Genomic DNA, 19,027 nt, shown 5'->3' on the forward strand with positions numbered 1-19,027 from the left:
ACACATAATTATGTCATTTTTTTGGGGGATGGAATTTTCCTCTTTGTTAATTCCTAAATTATCGAGGCTCTTGCTTTACTATCAAGCAATCAACTGAGAATGGCTGTCTGTCCTATTGACAGCTCTTGGATTTTTACCCTGTTACCTTATTCATAAGTCAACTTGGTCCACTTCTATTTCCAACTTTGAACCTCGTTTCCAGTTCACTACATTTGACATATCTAATTCTTTAATGCTCCAGTCAGTTGTGACCCTGGCACCACCACCCCTGGGCAGTATTTGGGATAGCTGGGTAAATGGGTGTTTTAACTTTCAATCTTTCCTTAAAGCCATGTTTTTGTCCTGGCAGTTTGGGGTCATTTAAGGGGATTTTACTTGATCAGAGGCGGGGAAAATCCTTCAGTCCAAGTCCCGAAGATTAGAATACTGTGGTTACAACTGCTGGGTGCATTATTACTAAATGTCAGCTGTATATTCTGACCTAAGTCAATGCTTCAGTTAATTTTGTTTTATTAAAAATCTTTACTTTTTACAAAGAAGACATTGAGCAGGTTTTATACTTCTCTTGAATAGGCATTTTATAGACTTTTAAAGATTTGGTTATGATGCACCCTTCAACAAAAAAAAAGAGTACACATAGTAAATTTATTAAATAAACTACTTGTACATTAGGCCAATCATGGTATAAATTCTATAAATAAATTATATAGTCTACTTTATCCATTGTTCATGTGATATTTTTAAAGAAATGGTAACTTTTAGAATAAAGTGAACGAAAAACTATGCTTTTTATTTTCCTTGGCCTTAATTTATAGCAGTACTCTGAATTGGAAAAAAAAGTGTATTGTGTAACAGTTTAACATGTTAAATAAACTGACCACCAAAATCTTGTGTAATTATTGTGCACAAATCAGTAGACTGGAACATTCTACACAGATGACCATGTGCTTTTGTCCTGAAAGCTGATAATTACATATTTAGCTGTAGGGAAAATAAGTAGTTGAAAACAGTTCACCTAAAATATGCATGATAGAATTAATGTTAACTTTTTACCAAGAAATGGTCACGAATACGGTCAGTATGAACGGCGGAATAGAAAGGGCCAGAAGCAGGGTGGCTCTTTTAAGGGGAAGAAAACTTATAGGAATTCACATTTTTACAGGGCTAAACGAAGAATGGATGGTCAGGATTTCTATGGGAATAAGATAAATGTGGATTTCTCTGGGCAGGGACAGTACACAGAAAATAATAATAATAATTACAGTAATAGAGGTAAATATTGTTATCTTTTCTTTCCTGAACTTATAACATTGATGTATGTCCCTAGATATCTGTAATGGACTTGCCTTGCAGTTTACTAGGAACTAGCCATTGTCAATTCAAGGGTTTTAAGATCAAAACATTAAAATTAATTAGCCAACAGTGTACATTTCTAGTAAATTGCCTGTGTAGTGCATACTACACAAATTAGTAGATACATTAATTTTGGTATTAGCTATTTACAGATTGGATTTTCAGTATTTTGAAAAATGTATTTTACATCATTGGGGTATTAGATAATTCACAAATTGGTGTTTTAATATTTTGAAAAGTGTATTTTTGTTAATGCTTTAGAGGCTCAGAGATGCCAAGAATGATAAAAGTCTCTTTTTTTGACAGAGACTAAATTCATCAAGTTGTATCCTAAGTGCCTTTTAAAAGATTTTTCTGTTTATTTACACAGAAAATTTGTAATATTCAAGCATAAATATTGCTATTATTAGGCTGGCAGTGTTACAATATTTTGTTTAGGCAAGTCCTACATTTCTCAACAGTTTTCGTCAAATATTCACATTAACCATTGTATCTCAAGTTATGCTTATTTATTTTTTTAACAGGTCAACTTGACAACCGTAATAATGTTAGCCCTAATAGAACCAGACCATACTCCCAGTCTCACAGAAAAAACTCCCCGCCCAAATCTCGTCTACCATTTCCTCAACCCATTGTAGCAAATGAAGACAACTCTTACCCAAGTTCAGGAGAAGTTAGCCCCCTTGATGCCTTGTTGTCTGGCCAGCTGGAAACTATCACTGAAGACAACACAAGTGGAGTTGGACTTCAGGGGCTGGTCAAAAAGTTTAGTCAAGAAAACAAGTCAAGTAGACAGGTAGTGTATTGTTTTTTTCTCTTATTTTTAAAATGAACTTGACCTCTTTAGTCTTAATTTGGTATTTTCATTGCTAATTTTAAAGATTTTTAGCTTGTCTTGTTTTGAGGTAAAAGTTGAGCTATTTGTTTGATAGATATTTGTCGTCTTTATCATTGTCATACAAAAACTTTAAAGGGACTCCACTGAGGTTTTTCTCACATGAAGGGACTTCAAATAATTTTTCATGACTTTATGTTCCATTTGATGTGGTCTTGAACTTGTGCAAAATTCATCGTCTGATTCAATTTTTCTAAAATAATTATTCTAAATGGGGCCTAGAATAGCAGAAAATGCAATTTACAATTTATTTCTGAGTAAATTTGTTAAATATTTTATGCATATCTTTCTGTTTAAAGTGCCTAAACTGATTATTGCTTTTGCACTGCAGTGGAGTTACTTCAATGTAGCCAATTATTCAAACATTTCAAAAGCACATTGCGTTAAATTGAATGCAGATATTAGTTACCTGCACTCCAGTTAGCATCTTCGTTGATTGGATATTTTTTGCAGAGATTTACTTATTGTTATGACAGGGAAAGGGATAACGATAGAAAAAACATGTTCAGATGCTTGTGCATTTGTTACTTTTTCTGGGGTTCATATTTTCACATTTGTATGCCCCCCCCCCATACAAATCAGATAGCCTTGTGTTTTGATGCTCTTTCTATTACTTCATGTGATTAGGACAAAGCAGTGTTTGTTACTGTTCTTTAGTACAGAGAATTGTAACTAATATATCTATATCTATGTCTAATATATATAACTCTTCATCTGCTGAAATTGTGTAAAGGATTGGCCCTACCAACAGTATAGAGCCTGGTCAGACTGCACAGATGTGTAGGCTGGTCCAGTTCTGTGTTGATGGCAAAGATTTATCACATTTGGTTTCATCAGGTGAAGGATTAATGTGATTAGGACAAAGGAGAGTTTGTTCTTTTCACAGTTACTAATGTTACAGCAGCAGATATACCAGGAAGGTCAGGTTCCCATTGGCAGTGAGTCTACACAGTTCTACTCTCAATATACCAAGTACCAGGAGACCAGTTACTATGGTTACAGTAACCATTGGCAACCACAAGGTTACCAGGACAACAGACAGTATATTGATTGTTACCAACCACCTCAACTCTACAACGATTATAGTAAGTACAAAAAAAATTAGTTCTTGAGAAAGCTTTTAATTGGATGTAGCTTAGATTTGCAAATTCCTGTGTATGACACATCTGATGTCATTAAAACTCCTAAAATGTCCAAACCAATAAGTGAAGATAAAATGTAAAGCTCTGATCAATCATTGGATTGCAGGGATTTAAAAGTTGTTTTTAGACTAGAAGTTTATAAAGCAAACTTCAATATTTCTTTTGATGCTGACACATATGATTTTATTCCAAGTTATTTAAGACCATAAAGTCCTTTGTTAGTTATATTTGTCTGCTTTCATTACAGATGGCAGTTATTACCAGTACCAAAATCCCCAGAATCCCTCTCCTACATATCCCTATGGCAACATGAATGGGCCTACTACCAACAATAGATTTCGACCAATCAGATCAGCCTCTCCCAGTGAGAGTTCAGCAAGCTCCTCCCCCTGTGACTTCAACAGTGAAGAGTATCCTGGAGCAGTTGACCTACTTATCAGTAACCTTGACTACAATATCAGTCCCAGAGAGTGGAAGCACATCTTGTCCACAACCTTTCATCCCCACATTAAGGTAAGTCAAGTCACTTTAGAGAGTTCTTTACTGCAGAGAGATTAAAAACTAAATTCACTTGCTAAGACCACTGTGGGTTCAAATGTTGTTAGAGATGTTGGAGCTTTCAAATTCAAAGCTAAATGAATATTTGTGGTTCTATCCAGGGTTGTACTATGCTTGGTCTTCTGTCATTCTTTTTTCCAGAAAATGAGGCAGGTCTGTTGATCAATACTATTTTCACATTTTTATCTTATGTTTAGTAATAGAAACAACTCCATATTAATATTATAAACAGATTTTAACTACACAGTCTTCTTCAATACAAATGGAACGTCTAACAGAAGCATATAAATAGATGTTATATGGAACTTGGCAAATGTGGGTTTTTCAAAGCTGTAACTGTAAAAGTTTGTTTGTATTCCCGGATTCGCTATGAAAAACCTAAATATTATTAATTCTGGAGAAAGTCTATTATTGTGAGGTAAACACTGTGAAACTGCATTTGACATATGAGCCGTGTCATGACAAAACCAACATGGTGTGTTTACGACCAGCATGGATCCAGACCAGCCTGCGTATCCGCGCAGTCTGATCAGGATCCATGCTGTTCGCTTACCAACTCTATTACAAGTAGAGAAACTGATAGCGAACAGCATGGATCCTGATCAGACTGCGCGAATGCGCAGGCTGGTCTGGATCCATGCTGGTCACAAACGCACTATGTTGGTTTTGTCATGACGCCGCTCAATTATCTTTATTTAAAATGTTTAGAGTTAAGATATATTGTTGTATTTCAGATATTGTATATAGATGTATCTCTACAGCCAGACAATACTTCATTAGGTCTGATCAAGGTTGGTAGTATAGAGGAAGCTAGATTTGCTATCTCACAGTTCCACAGGAAAAAGATAGGTTACAAGAGGATTCATGTCACTCTGAAATCTGGTGATGAAAATAAAACCGTATCTACTGTAAGGTTAGTGTTTGTTGTTGTGTTTTTAACAGATTTTGTTCTTCACTTTTTACACTTGTCAATAATTGAACAAGAAGTGTACCTTTAAAGCTCCATGTATTAAAGAATCATGTCTGCAGATTCATGCTTATTTTCATAAAAATTTTGAAAATTTCCTTTCTGCACAAAAAAAGTAATTTACACTTTACAAACGGCTCTTACAATCCACATAAATTACCAAAAAGAGATTGAAATATGCAAAAATACCCCTGCCTGCGTTAGAACACTTAAATTACCAAAAAGAGGTTGAAATATGCAAAAATACCCCTTACTGCATTAAAAATGCAGTAGAATTATGGTAATTAATACTTCAAAATCAGTCATTAATCGCACATAACATGCAAATTAGTAATTGATTCTTGAATCTTTTTACTTTTCTTAAAATTTTAGTACATTTTTCTCAAGTTTGATTTTCTTGAAATATTTTGGCTCATCGAATAATAATTATTTTTTATGTATTAATATTGAAATATAAAACACTTCTCATTTGTTTTTTAGACTTCCTCAAAATCTTTTGTCTATAATATGTTAATATGTATAATATTATGTACAGAAGAGTAAATCATAATGTTTCGCACACCAATTCATCAAAAAAAATTTTCCATGTTTCAGGTCAGAGGCTATTGCATTATTGTCTGAGGCCAAAGACAATGTTCTCCCACTCTTCAAGTTTATAGAACTCTTCAATAAAAGGTAAAAATAACCTACAATAAAAGTTGTACACATACTGTTTAAAGAACATATTTTTACAAGATGTTTACACATGTAAAACTATCATAAATGTTTAAATTATAGATCTGTTTGTTGTTTGATTAGTGTTACAGGGCACCAACACAATATACAAACACATCATTTTTACAAAAAATACTCAGTTACAGAACTCCACCTGTATTGTAATAACTGTTTAAAATAACTGCTGAGTTTTAGTGAACTAATTTTTCTCATCATAAACTGCATGTTAATTTTTTAATATGTCCAGTATATTTAAGTACATGTACTTAAATAAATTAATAATATAAATAAATGTTTCTGCTGTTATAGATTTAATCGTTCAGTAAGCGTTGCCGAGTTGTACAAGATGAAGGACACTATTGAGATTCGTGAACAAGGTGGAGCCGGACGTATGATACACCTGGCACCGGAACTACGTAAAACCGAGCAACCAAATGACACGGAAGATGGAGAAGTATGTGATGAAATCTGGACATTTAATTTTGATACCAAACAAAATTTGAGTATTGATATACAATATTGTAACACTTATATTTATTCCTTTCCATAGATAAATTAAGGTTTGATGTAATACTTTGGTTTCTTTATTTCAAAATGCATTTCTATAAATTTGCACCAGAACCAAATCAATCTGGTAAACCTAGTACCGTTTCAACCATTATTGTATAGACATAAAAAAAAGAATAAATGGTTGGTTATTACAACTGTCCTGAAGGTAGTACAATGTGTACAATGTATTATGGCAGTACTATATTCAAAATGTAAAAACAAATATCCCAAATATTATGTTATTATTATATTATCTGTTGGTAGTAGAGTGGTAATATATATTTTCAGGTGCAGGAGATAATTGAACAAATAGTTTGTCCCTATCACTGTCCAGAAGGTAGCACAATGTATACGGAGGCTGTGAACACATCAATACTGCCTAATGTCAAACTACAACTGAAAACGTTCGCTCCTCAAGTTCACTCTCTTCTCATGACACATGATGGGGATCTTCCATTATTGAGGTGAGTCTTTAATCAGTATATTTTCTGTTGTGTGAGTCCATAGCCAATGTCCTTGTAAATTGTGAATACTTATTTGATTATGTTCAAGAAAGAATCTTGATAAATTAGTTTCATGCTGAAGTGAAAACAGTAAATTTAATAATTTAAAAACTACACGTTCTGATAGGTTTTGTTGCCTGACTGTTTGAAGAATGAGAGCTAGGTGTTAGTCAGGTGTTATTGATGGTGTTAGCGCAGCTGTCATACTTTGATAAAGTTTTTGCATTCAAGTTGATATTGTCAAAAATGCTGAAGGAAGTGGATTAAAATTTCACACACTTGTTCTTTTTGATAATCTAGCATTGTGTACTCAGGTCCCATAACTCAGAGTTACCATTTTATAGTTATGCCCCTTTTTCTTACTGTCAAGCACTGAAAATAGTCAAGCTATTAACAAAAAAAATTATTATTTTATATTGACTTCTTTATTATATGTTTCAAAATGAATATTTCACTATGTAGACTTCTATATTATGTTTCAAAATATAAATATTTCAGTTTCACGTCCTGCTTTAGTGTTGAGGTGGCACCATTAGTTTATGTATATGAGGGAGGTGTACCACTGGAGCATCTTATCAGCTGTGTGCCCGGGGTTCAGATTGTTGTCTCCCCTACTGGTGTAAAGAAAGTTCACTGGGCAGAAAACAAACCTCCAAACTCACCTGGTAATTTAAACAAATCTTATTACAACTATAAAAAAAAATTTCAGAACACTAAGAAGTGATATTGGAAACCAATTTAAAACAAATTAATCAATCTTGAAACTATTTTGATTGGTTCATTCAGAGTAAGGACTTGAAGTTAACCTTTCAATAACTCTATGTAATAGATCCAGATATTTCAGTTTTATAAGGGGCCTTTAGGGGAAAGTGGTTAAGATCTTTGACTTCAGAACACTCCCCACTTGCTGCTTTGGGTTCAAATCCAGCATGGATTTGGAATCTTCCAGGGATTTGGATTCCTACAATACATGTCAGGAAGCTATCCAGCTATGTTACAGAAGGTCTGTGGTTCTACTCAGATGCGAGCTGGTGCCTGAAATAATTGCATGTAGGGCACCTGAGGGCCTCCTCCATCAGTAAAGTTTAGTACAATTGTGCAGCACTAATGACTTACCTATGCCATTAGTATAAAGTCGGGCAAACCAGGCCAGCCTACATTTCAATTGCTAGTCCACCCAGATTTTATACTGCTGCTTAATAAGAGTAATGATTGAATGTTTTGATTTTGTAGATTTGAGTCGAGGAGGTCAACAATTGGCTGTATTTAGTAAGGAAATTATTGATTTACTGAAGAGCACACCCAACTGTAGACTGGCTTTTAGTAAATTTATACCCTGCTACCACCAGCATTTTGGGCGACAGTGCCGAGTGGCAGACTATGGCTACAACAGACTGCTGGACGTGTTTGAATCTATTCCTCATGTTCTTCAGGTATACATTTGCATATATATTTCTTGTATTGTAACACATGTGTAGAACGATATCATTGAGAGTTTTGATACCTAAAGTGACCGTTTTTAGCTTGTTTGTTTCGAATAAAAAGCCGTATGTCTGAGCTAAATTTTTTTGAGTTATTTCCCATGTAGCTAGAGCCATGATATTGTATTACCTTGTCTACAACAATAAGATAAAATCTTGATATGCAGGTATGTTGATAACATATAGATAAATATTTGCAGGTGTTGGGTACTGGTGATAGGAAAGTGTTGACTCTGACCCATCGAGCCCAGGTGAAGAGGTTTACAGCTGACTTGATCCGTCTGTTGAAGAACACACCTGGCAGAATGCTGTACCTGTCTTCACTTACTGAGGAGTTCTGTATGTCTTCGATTACTTAATGCCTAGTATTAATGATAAAGTCAGTTAAAATAAAAGAAAAATGAATTTAAAATTGTCCAATTGTCAGATGATTTTAAGATGTTTTTTAGACTCAGCCAGTATTACTTTAGTATGTATTCTTTGTAATTTATTGGGAGGAGTCTCTATGGCAGAGTTATTATTATGGTTGCTGACTTATGTCAATTATTCTTCTCTGTAGAGTGTTTAAAGTTCACAAGGGTATTGGCACTACTACATGTAAAGCATGATTTTGCTAATTTAAGGAGTGTTGGTGATTCTACTCTTTGACTTTGGCTTGTCTGTAGAATATTTATTACAGAGTCATGTAATATCTTCCTCCACCAGTAAAGCTGGAAAGTTACCATATGAGCTATAGAGAATTTGAATTTACTAGTTAAACCCCCTCCCCGCGCCCCCCCCCCCCCCCCAAAAAAAATTTTTTTTTTAAAAAAAAGCAACAGATATTAATAATGTGAATCCAACTGTTATTGTACCAAATCACAGCAAATAGAATCTCTATATTTTGGATGTATTTAATGTTGCTTTTCATGCATGTAGGAGTTATGAAATGTCATTTCTTGAAATAATTGTATGGATTATATTACAGGTAAACTGTTCAACAAGAATTGGGATATAGTAGAGTATGGTGTGTGTCAACTAGATGACATGCTATCTGATATACCAGTAGGAACTGTGGAGGTAAGTTCTTTGTATTATTCAACCAACTCTTTACTAGTTTGTACCACACATATGACTGATTCCAATGATTCATTATAATTGGCTTTCAGTAGATGTATTACTGAAATGTAAAAATTAATTATATTTTCTATTTCACACTTAAGTTTTCACAATATGTTTTCATTGCATCAGAACTTTATTTGAAAGTGAGTTATAACAACCATAAAAAGGATTGAAAATGATGATTCTCATGCACTGGTGAAGAACAGCTCTTACATATTCACTAATGACTTCCCCACATCACATTTTGGAAATATATTTTCATATTACATAGAAAAGTTCTTCTATAATTTAATCTTGCGAAAAGGAGTTTCTAAATGAAAATTTTCTAATTTGATTAATATAATTTGTCTGAATAACAGAGATTTATTTGGATTGTAATTTTAAGCAATTTTATTATACTTGTATTTTATGTTGCATTTTGATTTTACACAAATATTGTAATTTTCAGATTTTGACAGAGGGACATGATACAATCATTGCTCTGCCAAGAAAAGGTAAATCATTTTGTAACTTACTATTAGTTAGCACTTTTACACAAATATTAAAGGCAGATTATGCCTCAGAAACAAATGAATTCTTTTTACTTTAGAAAGGGAAAACATGAATTTTATAGTGATTGAATAATGGTTTTAGGGCATGTTGCGTATAATCACCTGAAGAAAGTAGCACAGAATATTATATTATTTGTTATAAAAGTAGCAAAATGTTAAAGTAGTATTTTGATTTTCATACAAAATAGTAAATCACTATAAGCATACTAATAAGTACTATAAGCAGCCAAAAAGCATCAGAAGCAAAAGAGGGGTTCAGGTTATTGGCCACTGAGTAACTTATTGGAAACTATCACAGGACACCAAATAAAAAACTTTCGAGAAATAAAAATAAAAAGCATTTCTGAGGCCTTTTATATTTCTCCTATTGTATTAAACAGATCAGACACCTGAGGAAATGGAGAGAATGAAGCAGTTTGCACTGGAAGTGGTTGACCTACTTTCTCACAGTCACCAGTGTCATATGCTGTTTAACAAATTTGTACCAGCTTACCATCATCATTTCGGACATCAGTGTCGGGTCAGTGACTACGGCTTTACTAAACTCCAGGATCTATTTGAAGCACTTCCAAAAATTGTGGAGGTTAGTAAAAAAGAGATGATTTTAACCCATAAATTAATATTATCTTTCATTTATTAGCATACCAGATTTTTAATCCAATACCTTGCATATCTTATTGATATATGAAAAGTTTTGAATAATACGTAAAATTTTCAAATAGATATTGTCATATCGTAGATTCACTGATTTGATAAAGTAATTCAAAATAATTTGTACTCATCATATTTTCTACCCTTTATTAGGAATTAACAAAGAGCCATTTGATAAAGCTTTCTTTGCTAGAATGAGGGAAAACATAGTATTGAAATTTGCTTTTTTACTGTAAAAATTTCTAAAATATTTTCATCCTCCAATTTATTTGATTGACAGCTTCTAGATGAAGGGGAGGAGAAGATCATACGTCTTACAGAACCAGAGTTACGTAAAGTTATAGGGGATCATATAGTTAGCCTACTTAAACAGAAGAAAGTTCAGTGTTACCCGCTGGATAATATCATGGTAGCTTTCACACAGCATTATGGGTACACCATACCAATGGAAGATCTTCATGTGTATAGTATGGAACAATTGATGGCAAAGTTAAAACATGTTCTCAAGGTATATCACTTCTGTATAATTTCATGTATTTCATTTGGTATTGAAATGTTGACCAAAAAAAGTTTTTATATTTAAACAGTTCTTTGTTGTTAAATTGATATGATGTAAAAAGTAGACAATTTTATGATTGTTTTGTTTGTTAAGTTGGGAATAGTGCCAGTGTTTACAGTATTTGAATCAGTAATAAGCAGACTGGATTCTGGATCTGGAATTTTTTGGCCCTTATCTGCTTACACTATCGTCAAAAAAGGAGAAAAAAATTACTGCTTTTGTATGAGTCACTAAACTCCTTTTACCACACAGCATGCAGCTTCATAGAGAAATCTTGATCTATAGGCTCTTGAGTCATTTGTCTTTCACAGCTGCTTAAGAAGTCATGTAAAATAAGACGTTGTGTCACTTGCAGAGAAATTGAAAGCCAATTAGGTGGATATGACCAAATATGCATTAGAATTGGTTTGAAAACCAAGCAATCGAACGAGCAGTCATTATTAAGGTAACACACATCTGTAAATCTGAAAATTGCTGAAATTATATACAATATTTTGTCTATTACAGGTTGAAGTCTATGATGGCAAACAGTATGTTGTGCTGTCAGACCGCAGTAGTGCTCCCCCTTTAGCTAGACAGGTTCTACAACTCTTGATGGACCAAAGTGGGGGTAGTCTCCCTTTGATGGAACTGTGCAGCAGGTACAAAACTACATTTGGAATAGATCCTGATGTACAAAAAATAAAAGAGGAGTTACTGGATTATGTTCAGGTATTATATTTCCTTTACATATATTTTTGTTTAACTCCAGTGTTGTTGATAAAGAGCCTATGCTATCTCTATTAAGCAGTGCTAGCCTATGCCATCATTTTAAAACTTTCACTTTCTTGCAATATCTGGCCAGAGTATATAAAAAGTACCAGCTTTGTTAAGGATGGACAACTCAGAAAATGGGGTCAATGAATCCCAATTTTATTTGGCTAAATCAGTTTTCCTATTATCATATTATAAAATCATAATAAATCCTATTACACAGTTTTCATTCTGCCTTTATTTCTATATTAACTAAATAATACTACTTTGATTAATTTTGAACATTTAAAATAATGAAAGTCCCTTAGTATTTATACTTATTTGTCTATGAACATATTATCTATTTCTTAGATTTCCGGTGACGATGAATCTGGAGTTATCAGTCTCACCCGCCTTCAGGTGCTGGCACGAGATATCCGTGTGTTACTACAGAAACATGGCAAGATGTCACTGGCACAGTTTGAGAGATTATTCTACGAGCAATATTGTGTGGAGATTAAACCAGCCCTGTATGGTTTTCCAACAACTGTTGCCCTGCTGATGGACATACCACATGTGATCAGTATAAAGGGGAAAGGAAACAGAAGGATGGTCCACTTATCAGGGGATTTACAAGGTAAAAAATGAATTACTTCAAATTAATATACAATGTAATATATAGAATGGTTTTGGACGTTTTTATAATTTGGATCCAAGAAGAAATCTTCTAAGCTCAAACTCAGATATCTGATTGGTCAGAAACTGTCACAGAATATACAATGACCAATGAAAATATAGAGATTTTAGACTTAGTGCAGAAAAAAGTGTTATATCCTCTAGGTTAGTACCAGCATATTATTTTCAATATAACATTTCCAAATAATATGCATATTTAAGTTCTACAGATAATAATCCTACTGTAAATATAATGCAAGAATGTTTGTTACATTGACCCTTTCCAGTATATTTGTATTAAAGAAAAAAACATTTTAGGATATTTTAATAATTTATTTTACATTTTTCATAGGGTCACTACCTATTATAGATGAATCTTATACCAGACCAGATTCAGACACGCCTTCTAATGATTCTGGCTCCGCCCTCACTGATGAAGACACACCTGTTGAACAGAGAAAATTCCTCCCAGCTGATCTAATGAGTGGCTCTGTCCCCTCTAATGTACCATCACCTACCCTCAGACCTGATCAGTTTGGACAAGTTATAGATCTGATCAAATTTGAGAGTCAAACTCCAGGTAGGTCTTTTTTTCTGTAAATGCAGTTTTAGCTAAATTACCTCTGTTTTGATTATATTACATTAACATTATTTTAGATTTTCCAAAAAATAATTTACTTTTTTCTTGTTCATATTTTTTTCACATTTATAAATAGTTGATTTTATGAAGTTCTTTAGCTGAACGTAATACTTCTTTCCACTCACTTGGCCTGTTATTGCTTTTGCATTTGAAGTTTGAATTCTGTTAGGAAGCTAAGATTAGCTAACTGAAGGTCGATGGTTCCACTGAAATTGATATGACATCATTATACCAGTGTCCTTGTGACCAGAATCCAAAGAATAACATATTTCTCCTAAGTATATGTGAAATTTCTTATTTCATGATGATCTTGTGTTAACAAGGTCAAAGTCATAATGTTAATTCATATATCTGCATTTTATATCTTTATTTTATTAACAATTACAGATACAAGAGATAAAATATTTTCATCTATCACTGATGATGAGCGTTCCAAGCAGCAGACACCCCTTTGTCAGACGCCAACATCCCAGCTTCTCCAGCTCGCAGCTCAGTTCCTCCCTACACCACCTCCAACCCCAGTTGATGAATTAAACTCAAAGACAAGCAATGAGGATAATGCTACAAGTGGAAATGAACCCAAAGGAAATCAGCCAGAAGATATTTTGAATTTGATAAAGCAAGGATGGTGGAGAGCTAGTCCAAGTCAACTACAGGAAGTAAGTGAAAGCATCAAAAATGCTGGACTGGTTGAGAAGATGGCACAAATTGAAAGTGAGGCTTTGCTTGAAAATGAGGCTCAGTCAGTTACAGAGAGAGATGAGACTGGTTCTCATTTATTAAGCAGTTCTGAAATTTCTACACATACTGAAGCTTGCAGCGCTGACACCAGTCAGAAACAAGATAAGAACAATAATGAGAAAACAAAAAATTATCAACAGGATTATAAAGCAGCCATTAATAGTTTATCTGCAACTCTTTCATACCTAAGAGAGCAAAATGAGGAGCAAGATGCTAAAACTCGGGCAAAGGACACTTTGAAAGAAAATACAGCAAACCAGTCAGAGACTAAAAATTCAGTTGACAAATCTCCGATTGCTCTTTGTCCGCGCCCTCTGCAGCCAGGTTCTTATTGGTATTCTAAGCAGTTTCAGACTAAAGATAGTTTGCAAGAGTTGCCTAGCAACAGCAGTGACGAGGTACGAAAAGTTCTTGCAGAACTTGCCCACCATAAACCAAAACAAAATACTGACACTGATTCTAAAACTGTAACTCAGTCTGTTTCTTCAGTTCTTGCGGACATGCCTACTCCTCATGCAAGTATTGATTCAAGTGAGTCATTCTCCAATGAAACAATTACCCCAGATTTGAGCAGAGAAAATATATCTAAAGCCGACATGGTTACAAAAAATCTGGAAACCTCTGAAAAAGAACGCAATAAAAGAGAGGAAATGAAGAAACTTGATGATGCTTTGGAGATGGAGATCAAGCAGACAGAGCAGTATGTACTCAACCAAGCTTTAAAATCTAAAACGGAGAAAAATTCAAACAGAATTTTCGAACATAATTTCGAAAGCTGCGTTGCTGCAGACTGCATGTGCTACGAGGCAGTGTTTCGTCAGGATCACCCAATCGAAACAAGCTCGTTGAGATCTGATTCAAGCTTCACAGAGAGTCCGGACAGCTCACCGCAGAAAAAAATATTGCAACGTCAGCAGAAACTTAGCTCAAGTACATTGAGTGATGAGTCTGCAAACAGTTCTATAAATAAACGCAAGTCGAGAATTGCGGCTAAGTTCGGACAACCATTAGAGTGAAATTTTAATTTACTCTATGATAGTGGTTAAATAGGTGTATTTTGTCAGATACATGAAGGTCCTATGCAGGTCCTTATATTTGCTATAGGTTTATTCTTTTATGTTTTCTGATGCATAGTTGTTCAAGACAATTTATTATTGATTTTATTTTTGATTTTCTTGCTGATATTTCTTGTATTTGTGAAGAATACACTTTACAATTTGTGTGTGGATACAAGGTTGGGATTGTTGAAATGACATTTTGTAATGGCAAAGTTGTTTCAAGAAAAGTTTATTTAGTATACTTCTTATACATAAAGGAAGTAGGATATTTAGCAACTAAGAGATGAAGTCACTGAACATTGATATACTGGAATTTTACATTTTAATTTTCATTAAGGCACTGATAATGAGAATAAAATACATATGTTAAGGGACGAAGCTTGATCTTAATTCATGCGTAATTTAAATTCTTTAGGGGTATGGTGAGATGCTGTTAATTTTTCTTTATTCGGCAGGTGCATTTTGTTAAATGCTCATGATATTGAATAAGGATAATCTTATTATTAAAAATTATGATATTTTTCATCGAATTTTTATAAATCAGTTATTCTGTCCTTTAAAGAGGTCAGTTACTGATCCAAGTTCTCCTGTCAGCAGAGTGTTTTACAAGTAGTTAAAGTTTTCAGTATATGACTGTTCAATGGCTGCCTTAAACCAGACTAACACAAGATAACCCCTTGTAGACTGGTTCAGGCTGAATGATGTGAATAGTGATATAGAATACTGATATACTCTTCTAAACTGCCACTCTTTTATTGATACCACTCTTTAATTTATACCACTCTTTTATTAATATAAGTTTTATGCTTTCTGATCCCAATTATGGGATAATGGCTAAAAGATGTTCATATTGGCCTGGGGATTACATTCTGTTTGCAAGTGACTCAAGTTTGTTCCTCAGAAGCTATCTTGAAAATTTCACTAGACAATAATGCAAAAAAAATGCCAAGTCGCAAGGTGGCAAAAATGGCATAATGATTTATAAAGTCTTGTTATGATGGCATTTAAAGACCTTAGAAACATAAATAAGTAGGTATTAATTTTCATTTCCAAAAATAGCGAGTTCTTGCATAGTATGGTTAACTGCACTTATAGATTTATTTTGGACAAAACATTGAAAAATTTGTGTAAATTTTAAAGAAAGAAAGTGTTCAAAAGTGGCAGTTTTGAAGTGTATATAGAGTATATAAGTATATAATATCAGTTAATGATCAAAGTTTATCAACAATCTGGAACAGAAATGGTTGTATACTTGTACTTGAGGGTTCCAAATTCCTAGAGAAATTTTGGAAGTATTTTGTGCCAAGAGCCAATTTACTGCATTTGTATAGGTAACTTAAGTTACAAATTTAGGTTGCTGATAAATTTTTGGACATAACTCCTGGAGGAGGAACTGTAACACCCTGAAATAGATGTGTTGCCTTGTAAATAGATGTACAGATTTTGTTAAGGCTACAGTAAATAACATGTTGATGAGAATTACTGTGTAAGAGATATTTATGAGAAAAGACTCGAAGTCTTGAAGGTTTGTGAATTTTTTCTTTATAAGAAGCATATTGTATATAGATGTTGATGATAAGTCTTGATGGCACTTTTTTACTTTTATTGTCTTTGTAAGATATTCTTTATTGAATGCTGTGAATTGTGTTGAACAATTTTTTTTGCCAGTAAGTTATATGATGTTAACATGCCTCTCACCACTGTAGGTTTGAGCTGCGCAAGAGTTGTCGGATTCTTTCATATGAGAAAGCTATCCAGCTGGCTTACCGAACGTTGGTGTTTCTACTCGGGTACCCGTTTGTGCCAAAAATAATGGGCACGTGCACCTGAGGTCTTCCTTCACCAATAAAGCTGGAAAGTCGCCATATTACCTTTACTGTTTGGAGCCATGTAAAACCCAACCAAAACATATATATATACATGTATATATTAGTATATAATGTTAACAAAACTTTGTAAAGGCTCTGTAACAGATTAAAATTCAACTTGACTTAGCTATAAATCCTATTTAAAAAAAAAATAAATTGCCAGTTATGTAATGGTTGGGGAAATGTGCTATTAAAGAAATATTTTTCAATGAATATTGTTTTCTTTAAATTTTGCTTAGTTCCTTTAGTTATTTATTACATAAATAGATCATTTTTAAAAGCCTTTCCTCTTAAATTTAAGACACGAAAAGTATGGGTAATCTTTTGCAAAGAAAACTTTACAAATTCTTCTGTATTGAGTAGAAAAAAAACACATGCGAGATAAAATTTATGTCCTTAATAAAAATTATATATCTTGCAAAGACAATAAAGTAGAAGCCATATAACCAGACAAACACAAGAATAAATTCTTGTTGCCTGGTTTACATGTGTTTGAGCCAATGAAATATTTGTAACACAACTCTTTTTCTCTTGCATAGATACATTAGAATATTACCATAGACCAAAATTGACCTTTTATAAAACTATCAGTTGTAATAATTGTTATGTATTATAAATAAATAAAAAACAAACAAATCAAAAACCTTCTGTAGCTAAAGATAAGTTTTAGGTTTTCATGTTGTCTTTATAACAAATAATGTCTTTTTGGCTGTGTGAATTGTACCGATTTCAAACCACTTGCATGTATGGGTTCAAATCTCACCAGTATTATTAGAGGTAGCTGTCTAGCTGTCTTAAAGACTGTTGCTTTTCCAGGAACCTGAAGTGTCAAGTCTGTGCAGCTTCACATTGTTTCTGGCACACACCTGCACATGGTATTTTTCATCTACCAGGTAGAACTTAGGAAAGTTACTGTGAATTTAAAGTGACATACAACTTTGTTAAAATAAAAGTAGACAAATGTATGAAGAATTTATAGGAGTTGAATTTGCAAATATTTCATTGGTAATATTGCATAAGAGAGATGTATGTAAATAAGTTGGAGAAAGACATTTGTTAATTATGAATTGGTGAAGGTCAGTTTTTATAGAGTTTTGGCATTGTGATATGTTTATGACTTATTCTTTTTGAATCAATTTTTTTTTTCAGTTTCTGTTTCAGAGATTTGGTATCATCGCATGTGGCATGTTAATATTTATTTAACCCATAACTTAATGATTTTGTGTATGCTTTGAAATTGGTTTAGTCCATTCAAACTTAAGGGATTTCAATATCATTATACAAAAAATTTGATGGTTCTATACTAGTAGCAAAATTATATTTTGTATGAATTTTGAATTTGATAACATGTGAAAATATTTACAAATAATGGATGTGAATCAAATTTTTGCAATTTATTAGAGTTATGGATTAGTTAAATGAGCCGCGTCATGACAAAATGAACATAATGGGTTTGGGACCAGCATGGATCCAGACCAGCCTGTGCATCCGCACAGTCTGATCAGGATCCATGCTGTTCACTATAAGTTTCTCTACTTGTAAAAGGGTTTGTAAGCAAACAGCATAGATCCTGATCAGACTGCCCGGATGCACAGGCTGGTCTGGATCCATGCTGGTCGCAAACGCACTATGTTGGTTTTGTCATGACGCGGCTCAAATGTTGTGAATTGAATACTGTTTAACAACAAAAGTTATAAGTGAATTGGTTGATAGTTTGTACCTAGAAAGTCAAACACTTTTTAAAAAGCTCTCGTGTTTTGTTTAACCTCTGGGAGTTGATCTGCATGTCACAATGGAGGCTATATTTAAGTTTGCAAAGTAGAACATATAGGGAGGCACTACACATAATGTTTACTAGTATATAATTTTTTTTCTACAAAAATTAAGTGCTTCATGTTAATGCATTTATTTTTAATGTGTGCTTTGATGATGCTTTTAAATTGTTTATGTATAGGTATGCCTGAACTTTGAATGTCTTATAGTATAAAAATTTTAATCTTTAATGATTTCTAAGCCTTCATTAAAATTACAGTTAAAATTGCTGACTGATAAAGTTGCTTTGGGTTCCAGTCCTGCAATGGACTTTAGTTTTTCTTTTTGAAATATTGCAATGAGTGACACCCAAGGTTGTCCGCCACCAGTTGAAGTAATGTGAATTAAAACTCATAGAAAAAAATAAATACATGTATCTTTCAGTTTAATTGATTGAATACTAAATTTAACTGTTAGTCAGAACAACAGCTACTAAAAATGGAAATAAGGAATATTGTCTCATATGATGGAAGATCT

General features: G+C 33.4%; 1 protein-coding gene across 3 annotated transcripts in view; it reads left to right on the forward strand.

The window, feature by feature from the left end:
• LOC132739581 (meiosis regulator and mRNA stability factor 1-like) overlaps window positions 1-18,215 on the forward strand; it is a 29,111-nt gene extending 10,896 nt beyond the window's left edge. Inside the window, exons 7-25 of one of the 3 annotated variants that reach the window (XM_060727312.1) lie at window positions 1,163-1,272; window positions 1,878-2,149; window positions 3,135-3,333; window positions 3,638-3,903; window positions 4,683-4,861; window positions 5,510-5,590; window positions 5,939-6,083; window positions 6,467-6,642; window positions 7,180-7,346; window positions 7,915-8,114; window positions 8,363-8,501; window positions 9,130-9,221; window positions 9,712-9,757; window positions 10,195-10,397; window positions 10,746-10,973; window positions 11,532-11,735; window positions 12,129-12,393; window positions 12,784-13,011; window positions 13,459-18,215. In XM_060727312.1, coding sequence (XP_060583295.1) covers window positions 1,163-1,272; window positions 1,878-2,149; window positions 3,135-3,333; window positions 3,638-3,903; window positions 4,683-4,861; window positions 5,510-5,590; window positions 5,939-6,083; window positions 6,467-6,642; window positions 7,180-7,346; window positions 7,915-8,114; window positions 8,363-8,501; window positions 9,130-9,221; window positions 9,712-9,757; window positions 10,195-10,397; window positions 10,746-10,973; window positions 11,532-11,735; window positions 12,129-12,393; window positions 12,784-13,011; window positions 13,459-14,828 — 4,570 coding nt within the window. In that variant the 3' untranslated portion in view covers window positions 14,829-18,215. The remainder of the gene's footprint in view (window positions 1-1,162; window positions 1,273-1,877; window positions 2,150-3,134; window positions 3,334-3,637; window positions 3,904-4,682; window positions 4,862-5,509; window positions 5,591-5,938; window positions 6,084-6,466; window positions 6,643-7,179; window positions 7,347-7,914; window positions 8,115-8,362; window positions 8,502-9,129; window positions 9,222-9,711; window positions 9,758-10,194; window positions 10,398-10,745; window positions 10,974-11,531; window positions 11,736-12,128; window positions 12,394-12,783; window positions 13,012-13,458) is intronic. The other 2 variants (XM_060727314.1, XM_060727315.1) reach the window with 2 other exon arrangements.
• The last annotated feature ends 812 nt before the right edge of the window (window positions 18,216-19,027 follow it).

Source organism: Ruditapes philippinarum, unplaced genomic scaffold, assembly GCF_026571515.1.
Source record: "Ruditapes philippinarum isolate M1 unplaced genomic scaffold, ASM2657151v2 ctg4533_1_1_1_1, whole genome shotgun sequence".
Classification (NCBI taxonomy): Eukaryota; Metazoa; Mollusca; class Bivalvia; order Venerida; family Veneridae; genus Ruditapes; species Ruditapes philippinarum.